At 37.0% G+C, this 17,553-nt stretch overlaps 1 protein-coding gene across 1 annotated transcript in view; it reads left to right on the forward strand.

Annotated features, from left to right (window-relative positions):
• Positions 1-8,982, forward strand: part of PNPT1 (polyribonucleotide nucleotidyltransferase 1) — a 48,346-nt gene extending 39,364 nt beyond the window's left edge. Inside the window, exons 24-28 of the mRNA XM_072635518.1 lie at positions 849-955; positions 1,045-1,100; positions 4,352-4,430; positions 4,808-4,855; positions 8,700-8,982. Coding sequence (XP_072491619.1) covers positions 849-955; positions 1,045-1,100; positions 4,352-4,430; positions 4,808-4,855; positions 8,700-8,858 — 449 coding nt within the window. The 3' untranslated portion in view covers positions 8,859-8,982. The remainder of the gene's footprint in view (positions 1-848; positions 956-1,044; positions 1,101-4,351; positions 4,431-4,807; positions 4,856-8,699) is intronic.
• Positions 8,983-17,553: the final 8,571 nt, after the last annotated feature.

Genomic DNA, 17,553 nt, shown 5'->3' on the forward strand with positions numbered 1-17,553 from the left:
TGTTTTGAAAATGGAAGAATAGAGAAGTGGCATGTAAAATTTATAGTAAAGTATCCCAAAGTAATAAATCCTTGATAATAAATGCATAATAGGCTTCAGAACTGTTTCCAGAGATGTTGAATTTCTACCATTCAATTTAGTGGACAGTGCTTTGGATGCTTTAGGTTTTGGTTGTTGATGGGTGGGGAAGAGGGGATATTAACAACTAATATAATTATCCTACCATGAAGTTCTTCTTTTACTATTAAATATTACTATCATTTTCACTATGACATTAAATTTGCTTTTTTCCCCACATTTAAAGGTTAAGTTATCCTGTTTAACAAGAGTATATTTGAGAAGAGTATACATATTATTGATATACTTAAAACTTTGATCTACAAGATTATTTATATTTAATGTCTTATAATTTGCCACCTACCTGAGATTCCTTTAATTTGTATATGAGTATGGAAAGAATTTGAGGAAAAGAGCTACAAAAATGAGAGTTTTAAGGACTAAACCTGATCATGTTCCCTCTCCCAACTACTTGCCACTTTGTGGTAAGAGGGAGAGAGAAATAAGAGAAAAAGGTAGAAATTCTTTAATCATTCAGTAGGAGAGTGAAATTAAAGGTTTTGAAATATAAGTGCTTGTTGTTACTGACTGATAATAACTATAACTTGCCACCCACCTTTTCTGTCACCTAATACACTTTACAGTACAGCCCCAACTCTGCCCCAACAGATTCTTGCTACCCTCCTCTCTTTAGCAGACTGGCACTTGCTGGCATAAACAATTAAATTATGCTTTTAAAAAAAAGTTCAATGTTATTTTAAAGTGTTAAATTTTTAATCTCTTTATGAAAGGGGTAACTGTTAGTCAGGTGGATGAAGAGACATTTTCAGTATTTGCACCAACACCAAGTGCTATGAATGAAGCAAGAGAATTCATTACTGAAATCTGCAAAGATGATGTAAGACTACATCTTTACTATTTATTTTATAAACTTTTTATTTGTTTACTTTGTGAATATGATCTTTATGGTTTATTTTATTTTTGCAGCAAGAGCATCAGTTAGAATTTGGAGCAGTTTATACTGCCACAATAACTGAAATTAGGTAAGTCACTCTTAATATTATGCAAAATGGTGATTTTTAAATTACTTTAATTATAGTACATGATATTCTACATATATTAGACATATATGTGCATATGTACACAGATGTACATATCTGTGTGCACAAGTAGCATGAGACCATATAGTACTAGACTTAGAATCAAGAAGACCTGTTCAAATCCTTCCTCGGATACTTACTATCTGCACAACTCTGGAGAAGTCACTTAACCTGTTCATACATCAGGCAGCTTTCAGGACTTTTATTATTAAGTAACAGTTTGAGATCTAGTTTTGTGGAGAAGATTCCACATTCTGACACCATCAGAAGTCTTTCGAGTATTTTTTAGCATACATTGTTTGCTCTTCTCTGCTTCCATATATATATTACAGGTTTGTTCCTTATATTCAGCCAACTAAAATTAATAGAGAAACTTTAGGAACCTCTGATTCTTGGTTGTAAAAGCAGCTGTCATGTAGTAGTAGAAAGAACTAGAATGTTCTTAGGAAGACTAGAATATACTAGAAAGTATAATGGAATGGGGAATCTAGAAACCTTGAGTTAAAGCCTGGGCTCTATCTCAGACAAGACTGCTTACTCTGTTTCTAAGCCAGTTTACTTATTTGTAAAATATGCAGTTGGATGACTTGATTTCTAAGTCTCTTTCATATATAAAACTCATGATTTAAAAAAAAAATTTACAGCAAATAACATTCCTTCATACTTGAGATTATATATATTTCCTTCAATGTTAGTCTTTCCAGAAGAATCAGGAGACCTTTAGCACGAATTTCTATAGTTCTTTAAACGTTTCCATGAAGTCTTAGGCAGAAAGGAGTACAAGGAGTAGCAGATTTCCCTACAGGGTTTTGGTGTATCCAATTCTATTTTGACCTTTGACTTCAACTTTTTCAATTGTTTTCTAAGATGTTTAATTCAATTTGTGGATCTGCTTTCAATGCGGTTCTTAATGCCATTATTAGTGGTCAGGTCAACAAGTATTTATGACTATGTGCCAGGCACAATGCCATGCACTGAGGATACAAAGAAAAGCCAAAAAAAAGCATCCCTGTTCTCCAGGAGTACACAGTCTAATACGAATAACTGTATACAATAAATTGGAGATAATCACAGCAGAAGGCACTAACATTAAGGGAAAGCCTTCTTGTATATGATAAGATTTTAGCTAGGACTTTAGGGAATACCAAAGTCAGAAACAAGAGGAAAAGAATGCCAGATATAAAGTAAAGTCAAGTAAAATATCCTAAGTCTGAAGATAGTTTTGTCTGTAACAAGGAGGCCATTGTTGCTGGATCACAGAGTTCTTAGAGGGGAGCAAAGTATAAGGACACTGAAAGGTTAGGAGTGGGGTAGGTTATGAAGGATTTTGAATACCAAACAGAGGATTTGTCTTTTATATTGGAGGTAGAGGTAATGTGGAACCACTGAGTTATATTAAAGGAAGAGGGAGGGGGCGGGTTGGACCAATTGACATGGTCAGACCTGTACTTTAGGAAGATCAGTTTGACAGCTGAGTAGAGGATGAACTGAGGTGGGGAGAGGCTTGAGGCAGAGAAACCAACAAGCAAGCTGCTGTACCTTCAAATATGAGGTAATGAAGGCCTGCACCAAAATAGTGGCAATATCAAAGGAGAGAAGAGGGCATATAAGAGAAATGTTATGAAGGTAGAATCAACAAGACTTGACAGATAATTGGATATGAAGGATGAGAGAGAGAAAGTTAGGAAGGAGTCAAAGATGACACCTAGTTTTTGAGCCTGAGTGCCTGGAGAATGGTGGTACCCTTGACAGTAATTTCAAAGATGTTAGTAAAAGGGAAAAAAGAGTTCAGGGGAAAAGCTAATGAGTGTACTTTTGGACATGTTGAGTTTGAGATACCTATAAGATACTTAGTTCAAAATGTCCAATAAGCATCTGGAGATCTGAGATTAGGGCTGGACAAGTAGATCTGCAAATTGTATGCATAAAGATAATCATTGAATTCATGGGAGCTGATGGGATCACCAAGAGGAATAGAGGGAAGAAAGAAGAGGGTACAGGGTGGAACCTTAGGGAATGCTCCCAGTTATCCTGCGTAACCTGGATGAAGAGCCAACAAAGGAAAGAGAAGTCAGACAGGAGGAGAATCAGGAGACAGCAGTGTCAAAAACACAGAGGATAGAATATCAAGGCAAAGAAGGTGACGTATAGCGTCAGAGGCTGCAGAGAGGTCAAGATGGATGAGGACATTAGATTTGTCAGGAGATCATTTTTAACTTTGGAAAGAGCAATTTCAGTTGATTGACAGGTATCTAACCTACCAAAACTTGGACTCACTCTTCCATCTCCCAGCTTTCATAGGGGAATATTCTCATCTTGCTTTGATGCCATCCAAGCTACCTCCTTATTGTGGTCCTACTTTCTACACAAAATTTAAACTCTACCTTAGGAGTGCCCTCCCCACAACTTGCCAGCACCACTTTATGTATTGTCTTTGCCCATCAAAATGGTTATTTGTTATAAAACAATCTCATTGCAGTGATGAGAAACATCTATGTTATTTAGAAGACACCATAAATCTTAGCTCTAATTCTTCAGCTATTTGTTCAGCTTTATATTTCATATATTTCCATGTTTATCTTTCATATCCAAAACTGAAAGACACTGAAATTTCCCAACACTGTTATAGTACTGTCAATATTTTATTTCCTTAAAAATATTTTAAATGAGTGATAAAAGATCCTTTTTTAATACTTCATTCTCCAAATGAAGAGTTGAGATTGTTTTTATCTTTTTTTAATATAAGGATGAATGGAGGAAAGAAGTGGAATTTTTTTGTAATATGATCCATAATCTTACACAACTTCAAAATATAATTATAAGCAGATTAATTTTATAAGGTGCAACTTCTTGAAATAATTTTCTTATATTCAAACATTTTTTTCCAGGAAAAGCATATTATTGTAAAGGTAAACAGAAATATTTCTGAAAGCCTTCATTAATGCTCTGTTTTTCCTTTGGGATCCATTCCCTCTTTCCTTTGCTTCATGAAAGGATAATGACAAGTTTCAGAGTTGTTTAAAAAACTTTTACGTAAAAACAAAGTTTTTGAAGACACACTACCAAGATATTTATAAAGTCTTCTGTGAAAAACTTTTTTTTAAGATTAGGATTGTCCCTTGGAAAGCCCCAATTTCATTTTCAGTTAACAGACAAAAAAGCATTATTGTAATCATTTTGGTTCTTTTTTGCAGAGAGACAGGAGTAATGATAAAACTTTATCCAAATATGACTGCAGTACTCCTTCATAACTCCCAACTTGATCAAAGAAAGGTAAAAAAAAATGAGGGAGAGGGTGATGGGCACCAACCAGAAACTGGGGCTATTTAGTTTAAAGTTTCCTAGCTAGGTTGATTAGAATCATTCATACACTTTATCTGAATAGACTGGAAAATGTACATAAAATAAAGCAGAAGCACTCCTAATGGAAAACATGCTTATATTCCCAGCACTTACTGCTTATACATTTCCATATTATACATATGATCCCACATATCCTTTTAGGTAAAACAGACATGAAACCCAGGTGCCAGAAAACCTAGCTGTAGCCCTGTTTTTATTTTCACTAAGTTGAGACAAAAACTTTTTTCTATTTAAACCTCATTTCAACTCTTTCTTGACAATTAAACATACAAAGACTTCTTTTTCAGGTTAAACATCCAAGTGCCTTGGGATTAGAAGTTGGTCAAGAAATTCAGGTATGTATATTGGCATTCTAGTCTTGTATTAACTTGTATGTATAATACCTCTTACTTTCAGGAAAGTAAAACTAAAAAGAACATTAAGGATAAGGAAAAGTAAGGATATTATTCATATGCAATGTTCCTGCAGATTTTTCTTTAAATTATGTATCTATTATATGTAATATAATATAACTCATCCTATTTGTGTTTATGCGAACAGCCTGTATTTAAATCAAATAAATTCAATTCAGCAGACATTTATTAATGGCTTATTATGTGTAAGGAATTCAAGTGCATACAAACATATAAGAGATATACAGTCCCTGCCTGCAAGGAATATATAAATCTAGTAGGTGAAATAAGGCATAACACTTTGAAAATTAAACAGTATGAAAGTTAATAACAGAAAAAGGATGGCACAAGGTAGTCCATAATTAATTACCCGATGAGTAACCCATGACAAACCCTGATGAAGTCAAAGAAAAATTTTATGAAGACCTAGAGACCCTTACCATCTATGTGCCAAAAGAGGACAGGCTTGTAATTCTGGATGACTTTAATGCTAGAGTAGGCTCAGACTACCAGACTTGGCCGGGAGTCCCAGGGAGGAATGGAGTTGGAAACAGCAACAGCAATGGTCATTGTGCATCACATGACCTTATCATCACCAACACTGTTTTCCATTTACCTAAACGCAATAAAACTTCATGCATGCACCCTCACAGCAGATATTGGCATCTAATAGACTATGTGATTGTAAGAAGAAGAGACAGACAAGATGTGAGAGTGACAAAGGCAATGTGTGGTGCAGAGTGCTGGACTGATCATAGACTTATCTTTTCCAAGCTAAATATTTGCATTCATCAAAAGTACCACCCCTAAGGCAGAGGAATTAATGTCAACAAATTAGAGCTCTTCTCTGAGCATGAACAGTTTATTGCAAACTTGGAGGGAAAAGTTGAGCCAACACATAGTTGGCAACAGTGGAGCAGAAAAGGAGTGGGTAGCTTTCAGAGATTTGGTATACAACACTGCATTTGCTTATCTGGGTCAGAACACTCACAAACACTAAGACTGGTTTGATGCAAATGATGGGGAAATTCAGAAGCTGCTAAATGAAAAACGAGAACTCCACAGGATATACCAGCAGGACGGAGCCACATTGATTAATAATAAGGACGTGATCCACGAGAGGTGGACTGAACACTTCCATAATGTTCTTAACAGACCATCATCAGTCAATGCTGAGGCCACTGACCGTTTACCTCAGGTTGAAGTCAATCCCACCTTAGCTCAACTTCCAACTGAAGAAGAGGTTTTGAGGGCCATTAGGTTCCTTTTGTGTGGCAAAGCACCTGGTGCTAATTCTATTCCAGTTGAGATTCACAAGGTAGGGGGACTATTGCTCACACAAAAGCTAACTGAAATTTTCCAGGTTATATGGCAGGAGAAGGTTATTCCCCAGGAGTTCAAGGATGTCTCCATTGTCCATCTCTATGAAGGTAAAGGGAATAGATTGTCCTGCGACAATCACAGGGGGTCTCTTCCTTAGTCATTGATGGCAAAATTCTTGCTAGAGACCTCCTTAATAGGCTGATCCTTCACCTGGAAGAAGATTATATACCTGAGAGCCAGTGTGACTTCAGAAAGGGCCAAGGAATAGTCGATATGGTGTTTGCTGCCTGACAACTCCAAGAGAAATGCCAGGAGCAGAACAGAGGTCTGTACACAATATTTGTAGATCTGACCAAGGCCATTGATACTGTTAGTTGTGAGGGCTTATGGAAAATTATGTCACAACTTGGCTGCCCTAAGAAGTTCATCAATATTGTATGTCAATTTCATGATGGCATGTTTGCCAGGTTCTAGATAGTGGACAATGCTCTCGTTCCTTCCCAGTCACCAATGAATGAAATAGGGCTGTGTGCTTGCTCTCATGCTTTTTAGCGTGATGTTTTCAGCCATGTTGTCAAATGCTTTCAAGGAGGATGAACACAGTATCAGGGTCAATTACCGTACTGATAGTAAGTTCTTCAATTTGAAAAGGCTACAAGCCAAGACCAAAGTGGAGGGAGTGTTGATGCATGATTTTCTGTTTGCAGATGATTGTGCACTCAGTGCAGCCTCTGAAGCTGAGATGCAACAAAGTATGGATCAATTCTCTGCTTGCCTGTGCTAATTTTAACCTAATAATTAACACCAAGAAAACATAGGTGCTCCATCAGCCACCACCACACCATCCACATGTGGAACCATCGGTTACAACAAATGGAGAAGTTTTGAATGTTGTAATAAGTTCACTTACCTTGGTAGTGTACTTTCCAGAGATGTACGCATTGACAATGAGGTTGATGCATGCATTGCCAGAGCTAGCTCAGTGTTTGGGAGGCTCTGAAGGAAAGTTTGGCAGAGAAGAGATATTAAACTGAAGGTCTACAGAGCCATTGTGCCGACCTATTGGCATTCCAACATCCAAAAGGGTGCTGTGTTCTATGAGGAAAGCAGAATTGAAACAGCACAAAATAAACATAACGTGCAAATTTGGAGTATCTACCCCAAATATTCACATGAACTATCTGTATCCAACCTGTGGTAGAGCATTCTGAGCTTGTATTGGTGTGATCAGCCACAGTCAGACACACTGAAATTTCACCTTATCATGGTGATGTCATTTTGGTCCTCTTCAAGAACAAAGGACAACAACCAACCAACCAACCCACCCAATGAGTATTTTGCATTTAGAGAGGGAAGATTTCACTTTTAGGCTTCAATGACCTAGAAAAGTTTCATGGAACTGAAGAACTGAACCAGACATTGACAGACATATAAAAGATAACAAGAGGAGTGGTGTGAGCAAAAGCTTGGAAGAACTTTTAAAGCATGAAACATATGCAGAGGGCAATAAGTAATATGCTTTGACATGTTCAGTAGGAGACTAATGGATCAGATGAGGAAAGTTCTCAAATGACAGACTATTTGGATTTTATTCTGTAAACAAAGGGAAATCATTGAAAGTTTTTTGACAAAGGATGTGACATATTCAAATCTGTAGTTGTGTTTTTTCATAATGCTTTGGGTAAATACATCCTTGCCACACAATTAATCTGGCAACAACCTCAAAGAAATATGGCACCTGAGACAGTATTTTTCTGTTATTGTTTCCAAGATAATAAAGGAAATTCAGTAAAAGAAAAGCAAGGCCAGGCAAAAGGCTAGAAGACCATGGAACCTAAAAGAAGACTTTCCTGACAAAATCTTATGTCATTTCACTGAAGCAGAAAACCTGAGGAGTCTGGGAATGGCATCAGTGTAGTTAAATCAGACAATATCCCAAAGTAATGACTAGATTTGGAGTCTGGGAAAAGATAGAAAATGAATCAGTAAAGAAACATTTAATGCATATTTACTGTACATAGAACACATATGCTAAGTAATGAGGATAAAAACAGAAAAGCTAGACAATCCCTCTTCTCAAGTTGTTCACAGAAAACACAAATGTGTGATTTCATCTTCAAGTCAGATAGAATGGCCCCCTGGTTCCCAAGGTATATTCACAAAACAGATTTTTCAGGAATGAATCTTCATTAGTGTCATTTCCATTCATAAAACCCATCCCTATTTCTGATGTTGAACCATTTGAAAGGAATAAATAAGAACTTTTCTGTATCTTTAGTAGAGAAGACAAGAATAAAGAATTATAATCTAAAAATAGAAGATAATGAAATTAGATTACTCATGTATAGAACACCTAAGTCACTGTCTCTAGAAAGCCAGGTTTATCTAAGACATCTTAAATTTTGTTTGATTTGAAAATATGTTTTTTAATTCAAGAGTAAATCTCTGTCCTCATCCACAACAGGTGAAATACTTTGGACGTGATCCTGCTGATGGAAGAATGAGGCTTTCACGAAAAGTGCTTCAGGCTCCAGCTACAAATGTTATCAAAACTCTAAGTGACAGAAGCAGTATTGTAATGGGAGACTCTGTTCAACAATCATCCAGTTCTTCCTCCCAGTGATAATGTGAAAAAAAAATTGGAGATATTATTTATATACTGATCAAGATTTCAAAAATCCCAAAATGTCCTCTGTTGCTCAGATTTACATATAACATAAATATAATTCTAATAATTTGTATTAAAATTAGTTTGATTTTTCCAGTTAATATTTAATTTTAGCAGCAGCCCAAATCATTACCGTTTTTTGTTTACAGTTATCTTTGAAAATAGAAGAATGACATTTTTGTACTCAAAGATATACTTAAAAATACCATAGAGAGAAGCAGTATGGTATTAGTGAAAAAAATAGCCCTGGAGTCAAGAGGACCTTAGATCAAATCCTTCTTCTGATGCAACTCTCATGTAACATTGGGCTAGAGAGTTTACCGCCCTGGGCCTCAGTTTCCTCATCTCTAAAATGAAAGGGGCTGAACTAGATGACTTCTGAAGTCCTATCTAAAGATCTAGAACCTTTTAAACACTTTCACACAGAAGAGTAATAGTAAGAAATTATAGAAATAGAAATTTCCATTTATAGTTCTAATGGATCTCTTAAAACATTTTTTTACATAATCAGTATCCTTGTCCCTGCTTTTTATTTCTAAATTACCACATAGCCAAGTCAGTGTCTGCCTACCTAGACCAATAGCTGGTTCCAAACGAATCTGTAAAAACTGAAGCCAAATTTTATAAAGAGAATACTCAACCTTCCCTTTACTTCTGTTCAGTTGGTTTTTTAATCATATAGTTATCCCTTCCACATTGCAGGGGTTAGTAGTGGGTTCTGCTGTGATTTGGAAAGCCTGCATAAAATTGTTTGGCCCTCCCTTTGTACCAGGAAGAAGTCTGAATTACTATGGTATTAAAATATAAAATATGTTGATATTATACAATACAATACATATATTTTATGCATTTCTGAGTCTCTAAACTTTTCTGTGTTATCTGCTGACCTTCATGTGTCATTTGTAGCTGCCACAAAACTCACCTCAATATTCCCATTTAGTTGCTTATGGCTACTCATAATATTTGAAAACTGAAATGGGGAAAGTCCCAATGTGGAAGGGATAACTGTATTGAAGAGTAGCCGTGGCTCATTTATTGACATATTGGATACCTTAGAGCATGGCTTCTTAACCTGTTTTGTATCACAGACTCCTTTGCCATTGTGGTGTAGTATTGATTCCTTCTCAGAATAAGGTTTTCAAATGTATAGAATAAAATTTATAGGATTACAAAGGGAATCAATGACATTGAAATGTTATCAGTTTTTCTATTTTTTTTTTTTTTATAAACAGTTGACAGACTCCAGAACTCCTGTCCAAGAGCTCAGGTTTTAGAAATGAAATTGCTTTTTAAAAATGTAGTTTATAATTGTATACTGAAATAACTATTTTAGAATAGCACCTTAACAGACTATATTAATGCACAAAGTTTAAGAAATTTGTATCCAGAAAATAGTGGACCATTTTTTAATTCTATGTAATCTTCAGTGAAAAGAAAAGTGAATCAGAAGTGAAACAATATGAGTTTGGATCCCAGTTCTGTTACTTTATGTGTCACCCTGATAAGTCCCACAGCTTCTCTGAGTTTCATTTTCCTCACCTATAAAAAAAAAAGTATTGGACACTATGACTTCTGAGGTCCTTTCCAATGTCATCCTTATCATTCTACTTGTATTTTTGTATAGTGTCCTAGATATGATACAGAAAATACACTTTAAAGTAGTCTTCTAAGGCACCCAAAGATGATGTAATATTTTGAACAGAACATCATACATAATCTGACAAGCTTTTTTCTAGTTTATTTCGAGAAATATGCAAACAAATCATACATAAAATTGTCTACTTCAAAAAAACATCAAAATAAAAAATTTTTATATGTTTATTTTAAAATAGGGAATATAGATTGTATATAGGAATTAGAATTTAGGAAAAATAAAAGCTTTACAAAAGTTTAACCCACAGTTAAAAAAGCCAAGATCCTGTACTACCCAGTAGTTCATTGGACATCAAGGTTTTCCTAGCCAAACTAAGATTTTTTTTTTTTTTAATGTCTGTTTTGACTTCTAAAATTGCAGCAAGGGTAATGCTACAGTAGTAGTTTACCTCAACTTTAGCAAAATCTTTGTTGTATCTCATACTGTTCTTTTTGAAAAGATAGAGAGGTAGAGATTATATAATAATATAGTCAGGTGAATTTTTAACTCGATTTCCAAACTCAATGAGTAGTTTCTAAATGGTTCTGTGTCATTATAGCAGATCTGCAGTTGAGTACTCTAATAATGTTTGCTTGCCTCACTGCTCATTAACATTTTTACCAATGACTTAAAGACATAAATGACATGTTCATCAAATTTGCAGAAGTCACAAGACATGAAATTCAATGAGGATAAATGTAAAGTCTTGCACTTAACTACAGGTGTTAACTCAACAACTATAAGATGTGGGAAGCAGAGACAGACAGCAATTGTTCTGAAAAGGATCCAAGGATTTAGTATACTACCACCTCAATATGAGTCAGCAGTGTAATATAGCAGCCAAATCTTTTGGAGGGGTATACCCTCCAGGAATTAATCCCACTGTACTCTGCTTTTGTCAGACCTCAACTGCAGTATTAAGTTCAGTTCACAATTTAAGAAGGACATGGATAAGGCGGAGAGTGCCTCAAAGAGAACAATCAGGAAGGGCCTTTACAAAAGTTCTTGACAAACAAAAAAATCAGCTGAAGGAATTGGGCATGTTTAACTTGGGGGAAAAAATACAGACTCAAGAGGGATGTGATACTTCAAGTATCTGAAGGCTTGTCATGTGAGAACAAATTTGGGCTTGATGTCAGGAAAAACTTCCTAACAATTAGAGCTGTCCAAAAATGGAAAGGATTGCTTCCAGAGGTGGTGGGCAGAGGCTGGTTGACTGACCACTTGTCAGATATAATTATTCCTTTGGGTATCCAGTGAACTAGATGGTTCCTAAGGTTCCTTAAGACTCTTAAGTACTGTGATGTTTTATATTTTTCCTTGAAAGTACACAGGGTTTACTAAAAATGAAACTTTGATAGTCTATGGTAGAGTATTGTTTGTTATTTTACAAAAGCACATTCTCATCTTTCTTGACCTCTTTGATGCCTGTCTTACTCTAAGGATTCTTATATTTGCTCATTCTAAAACTGAAAATATTTTAGATAAATTTTCCATCTCTCTTTTTGTCACAGGGAACTACAATAGCTGAAATGAAAAACAAAGGCTGTGACTAGAGTAGCCAAAACATTCACTAGAAGTTGGCACTAGTAAGAAAGGGAAAATAATTCAGTATTCAACATAAATATACTGTTTCCTTTTTCTTTTAAACTCTTAAGAGAATGTACATTTCTTTCACAGGTTCATAGCTAGCATCAACATATGAAAATTTATGCCTTGTTCATATTTTTATTATTTTTCTTCTTAATTTTCTAAAAAGCCAGAAATTTTACCTCTTTGCCTGGCATAACTTGTTTGCTTGACAGAAACAACCCAAATTCACTGCCCAAATATGGTAGTCACCCCATGATAGGTGCCCGGCAACATCTATCACAATTAGGCAGCCTCTGCCCTGTTGCTATCCTTATTTTATAGTTAACTCTTTTGTATCATATCCAATCTTATCAATCTACTTTGTATCTTTTCAGAAGTAGGCATCCAAATAAAGGCAGTTTAGTTGGTAGCTGAGAGAAAGAAAGTGGTTAAATGTACTATATGCTTATTTTATTTAATATACAGCTTTTACTATATGCCATATAAATAAAGAATATTCTAAGAAGTTCACCATAAGAATGCTGTCCAGAGAGCACTCCTGAATTAGACAAACACCACCAGTACATACAATTGTGCTTCCTTTTCTTGCTTGTGTCTTGAATTTCTTTTGTGTAAAATACCTTTCTATGTTTCAGCATATTTATTATTATAATACAAAATACATATTTATTACTAATTATTATCTTTGTGACAGGAAACCAGACCAAGATCTATTACAAGCCAAACAGATTTGCTAACAAGCAGAGACATGGTCAGATTGCTCTGTTGTTCTAAATATGCAAAGCCTCCATACACTTATTGCTGCCTGTATGAATCACTCTACCAATAGGAGAAATATGTACAATAACTAAAACATTCTGTGGGGTTTGGTGGCGTATCAAGGAACAGAAAAGAAGGGTTCCCAGTATGTTTTGCTTCATAAACAATTTCTAGCTGAAACTGCTAATAAGGTCATTTTGCTAATTGCCCTCTTTGTTTAACATGGAGTTAAGTCTTCTCTTTTCTCACTTGCTTTCATTAAGCACTTTCTGGCTTTTAAGAATAATTAAAATAATCAAAACTAGGTTCTCAGTGACTGTGCCAGTAGTGTACAAACTAGAGCTGGTTTTAATAGATGGAAAGGTTTTTAAGTGTGGTACTGGAAGCAGGTAATAACTGCTTTCAGAGGACAATTCTAGCTAAGTACATTACCATCTGTGTAGACCCAAATAATAAATCCTGTGACTGGTAGTAAGTGGAAGAGAAAATATAAAATGATCCTCAGATCTGTGCAATTCCTACTACTTCAAGGGGAGAGAAGAAAATCTAGTTTTCAGATTATATATGATCATTAATTTAACTCGATATTCATGAGACTTTTGCCTAAATATCAATGGATTGACATACGCTAGAGAAAATGAACCGGGGGCGGAGCCAAGATGGCGGAATAGAAAGACGCAAATACACATAGCTCCGAACCCACAACCCATAGAACATTTGTATAAAGTAACTCACGGTGAATTCTGGAGCAGTGAGGCCACAGAACAGTGGAGCGAAGGAGATTTCTGTTCCAGAGGGACCTGCAAACCTCTCGCAAAAGGTCCATCGTGCTGCAGACGCGGAGCCCAGCCCAGACCTGCCGCGGCCATGGCCGCGGCACTGAGAGGAACAGATCCGAGCAGGCTTCAGGGACGGGATCTCCAGTGGCTGTGTGGGTCCCTCCACCCACAGGTGACGGGGGTCGGTGAGAGGGTCTCTTTGGCGGGTGGAGAGGGGAGTGGGGTGCCCCCATAACTCAGGCCCCCTCGGGAGGCAGAAGCTGAGAGGCAGCGGCAGACCAGGGCTCCCCAAGCAGGCAGGACCCTGGATCCATTGTTGAAGGTCTCTGCATAAACCCCCTGAGGGAACTGAGCCTGAGAGGCAGCCCTGCCCTGACCTCAGCACCTGAACTTCATCTCACACTGAATAGCAGCCCTGCCCCCACCAAAAGCCCTGAGGCTGGAAGCAGCATTTGAATCTCAGACCCCAAACGCTGGCTGGGAGGATCAGGAGGCAAGGTGGGTGTGAGGAGAATATTCAGAGGTCAAGTCACTGGCTGGGAAAATGCCCAGAAAAGGGAAAAGAAATAAGACTATAGAAGGTTACTTTCTTGGTGAACAGGCATTTCCTCCCTTCCTTTTTGATGAGGAAGAACAATGCTTACCATCAGGCAAAGACACGGAAATCAAGGCTTCTGTGTCCCAGCCCACCCAATGGGCTCAGGCCATGGAAGAGCTCAAAAAGAATTTTGAAAATCAAGTTAGAGAGGTGGAGAAAAAGCTGGGAAGAGAAATGAGAGACATGAAGTCAAAGCATGAACAGCAGGTCAGCACCCTGCTAAAGGAGACCCAAAAAAATGTTGAAGAAAATAACACCTTGAAAACTAGCCTAACTCAATTGGCAAAAGAGGTTCAAAAAGCCAATGAGGAGAAAAATGCTTTCAAAAGCAGAATTAGCCAAATGGAAAAGGAGATTCAAAAGCTCACTGAAGAAAATAGTTCTTTCAAAATTAGAATGGCACAGATGGAGGCTAATGACTTTATGAGAAAGCAAGAAATCACAAAACAAAACCAAAAGAATGGAAAAATGGAAGATAATGTGAAATATCTCATTGGAAAAACAACTGACCTGGAAAATAGATCCAGGAGAGACAATTTAAAAATTATGGGACTACCTGAAAGCCATGATCAAAAGAAGAGCCTAGACATCATCTTTCATGAAATTATCAAGGAAAACTGCCCTGAGATTCTAGAACCAGAGGGCAAAATAAATATTCAAGGAATCCACAGAACACTGCATGAAAGAGATCCAAAAAGAGAAACTCCTAGGAACATTGTGGCCAAATTCCAGAGTTCCCAGGTCAAGGAGAAAATATTGCAAGCAGCTAGAAAGAAACAATTCAAGTATCGTGGAAATACAATCAGGATAACACAAGATCTAGCAGCCTCTACCTTAAGGGATCAAAGGGCATGGAATAGGATATTCCAGAAGTCAAAGGAACTAGGACTAAAACCAAGAATCACCTACCCAGCAAAACTGAGTATAATACTTCAGGGGAAAAATTGATCTTTCAATGAAATAGAGGATTTTCAAGCACTCTTGATGAAAAGACCAGAGCTGAAAAGAAAATTTGACTTTCAAACACAAGAATGAAGAGAACCATGAAAAGGTGAACAGCAAAGAGAAGTCATAAGGGACTTACTAAAGTTGAACTGTTTACATTCCTACATGGAAAGACAATATTTGTAACTCTTGAAACATTTCAGTATCTGGGTACTGGGTGGGATTACACACACACACATGCACACACGCACACACACATAGAGACAGAGTGCACAGAGTGAATAGAAGAGGATGGGATCATATCTTTAAAAAAATGAAATCAAGCAGTGAGAGAGAAATATATTGGGAGGAGAAAGGGAGAAATTGAATGGGGCAATAGTGGAGGGATAAAGAGGGGAGGTGAGAGAAAAACATGAAGTCTACTCTCATCACATTCCACTAAAGGAAAGAATAAAATGCACACTCATTTTGGTATGAAAACCTATCTTACAATACAGGAAAGTGGGGGATAAGGGGATAAGCAGGGTGGGGGGGGGGGGATGATAGAAGGGAGGGCATGGGGAGGAGGGTGCAATTCGAGGTCGAGACTCATGGGGAGGGACAGGATCAAAAGAGAATAGAAGTAATGGGGGACAGGATAGGATGGAGGGAAATATAGTTAGTCTTATACAACACAACTATTATGGAAGTCATTTGCAAAACTACTCAGATTTGGCCTATATTGAATTGCTTGCCTTCCAAAGGGAAGGGGTGGGGAGGGAGGGAGGTAAAGAAGTTGGAACTCAAAGTGTTAGGATCAACTGTCGAGTAATGTTCTTGCCACTAGGAAACAAGAAATATAGGTAAAGGGGTATAGAAAGCTATCTGGCCCTACAGGACAAAAGAGAAGACGGAGACAAGGGCAGAGAGGGATGATAGAAGAGAGAGCAGATTGGTCATAGGGGCAATTAGAATGCTTGGTGTTTGGGGGGGGGAGGGGAAAAAAGGGGAGAAAATTTGTAACCCAAAATTTTGTGAAAATGAATGTTAAAAGTTAAATAAATAAATTTAATTAAAAAAAAAAAGAAAATGAACCACATTTTCTCCCTACAAATAGATAACAGGAGATTAACTAATGGCTTTAACTCATTGAACAACTTGAACTACAAAGTATCAATTGTAGGTTACCCAAAGGGAAAGCAGAAAAGCATTCTTGATCTAAGTAGGTCCAGCATATTACAAATAACTTTTGGGTAAGAAGTATAAAAATTCAAAAATATATGTATGATTGGAAAAGTAGGGCTGAAGGAGAAAAACAGTGTATATCAAAGAGTTATCAAATAAGTCTGAGAGCTTGCAAAGATGCTACTAAAATGAGAAGAGGAACAATTTCTGAGTTGACCACCAATTCAAAAAACACTTACGCTGGCCATATAGCAGTTCCCTAGAACAGTTAACTAAAAGGATTCTAGCAAGGATGATGGAAGGACTAAGGATTTTGCTTCTGAAAACATAGACTTCCTAAAGGCAGAGACTTTAGTTTTTGTCTTTATATCTTTAACACAGTATCTGACATATAACAGGCTCTTAAATCAAGCATTTCCTCATCACCTGTGCGTCAGACACTATACTAAATGGTGAGTATACCATCACAAAATTTCACAGTCACTGCCTTTTAAAGGAATTAATATTCTAATTGAGAAAATAACATAGGGACAGAAGTACATAAAAAATACAAGCCTTTTTTGGAGCAGGTGAGACACTAGCACTTGGGAAGCAGAGGGTGGTGCAGTAAAACCAGGGCCTAATTTTGAGTACTGTGCTTAAGTACAGTCAAGTAGAATTAGTGAAATCAATCTAAAAACATAGGCAAGAGTCAGTCTGTGAAGGTCTTTAAATAGACCTCCAAAAAAAGGAGTTTGTATTTCATCCTGGAGGCCAACAGGGAGCCATAGAAGTTTCTTGAGAAGTTCAATAGCATGGCACTTAATAAATAAGTAGGTACTAGAAGTAGGAAACTGGAAGAATTTTGCAGTGGTTTGTATAAAATCATGTTTGTCTGCCACAGCCAAGTAGTTCTCATTGATGAAAATGCCTTTTGGAGTCTCTCTCTACCCTCCCTTTCTCCCTCTCTCCTTTGCCTCTCACCCTGTCCCTTTCCTCTTCTCATCTCTCTCCACTCTCCTTTTCCCTTCCCTCTCCTCTTCCTTCTTCCCTCTTTTTCCTCCCTTTCCCTCTTTCCTCCTTTCCACTGTCATTTTATTGTACCCCTCATGCATGCTATTTTGGCAAAAGTAAACAGCCTGTGCATCCCACCACTTCTGCTGTAGTGGATGCTCCTACTTCCTTCTTTGACAAAATGAA

This window comes from Notamacropus eugenii, chromosome 1 (assembly GCF_028372415.1).
Source record: "Notamacropus eugenii isolate mMacEug1 chromosome 1, mMacEug1.pri_v2, whole genome shotgun sequence".
In the NCBI taxonomy this organism is placed as follows: domain Eukaryota; kingdom Metazoa; phylum Chordata; class Mammalia; order Diprotodontia; family Macropodidae; genus Notamacropus; species Notamacropus eugenii.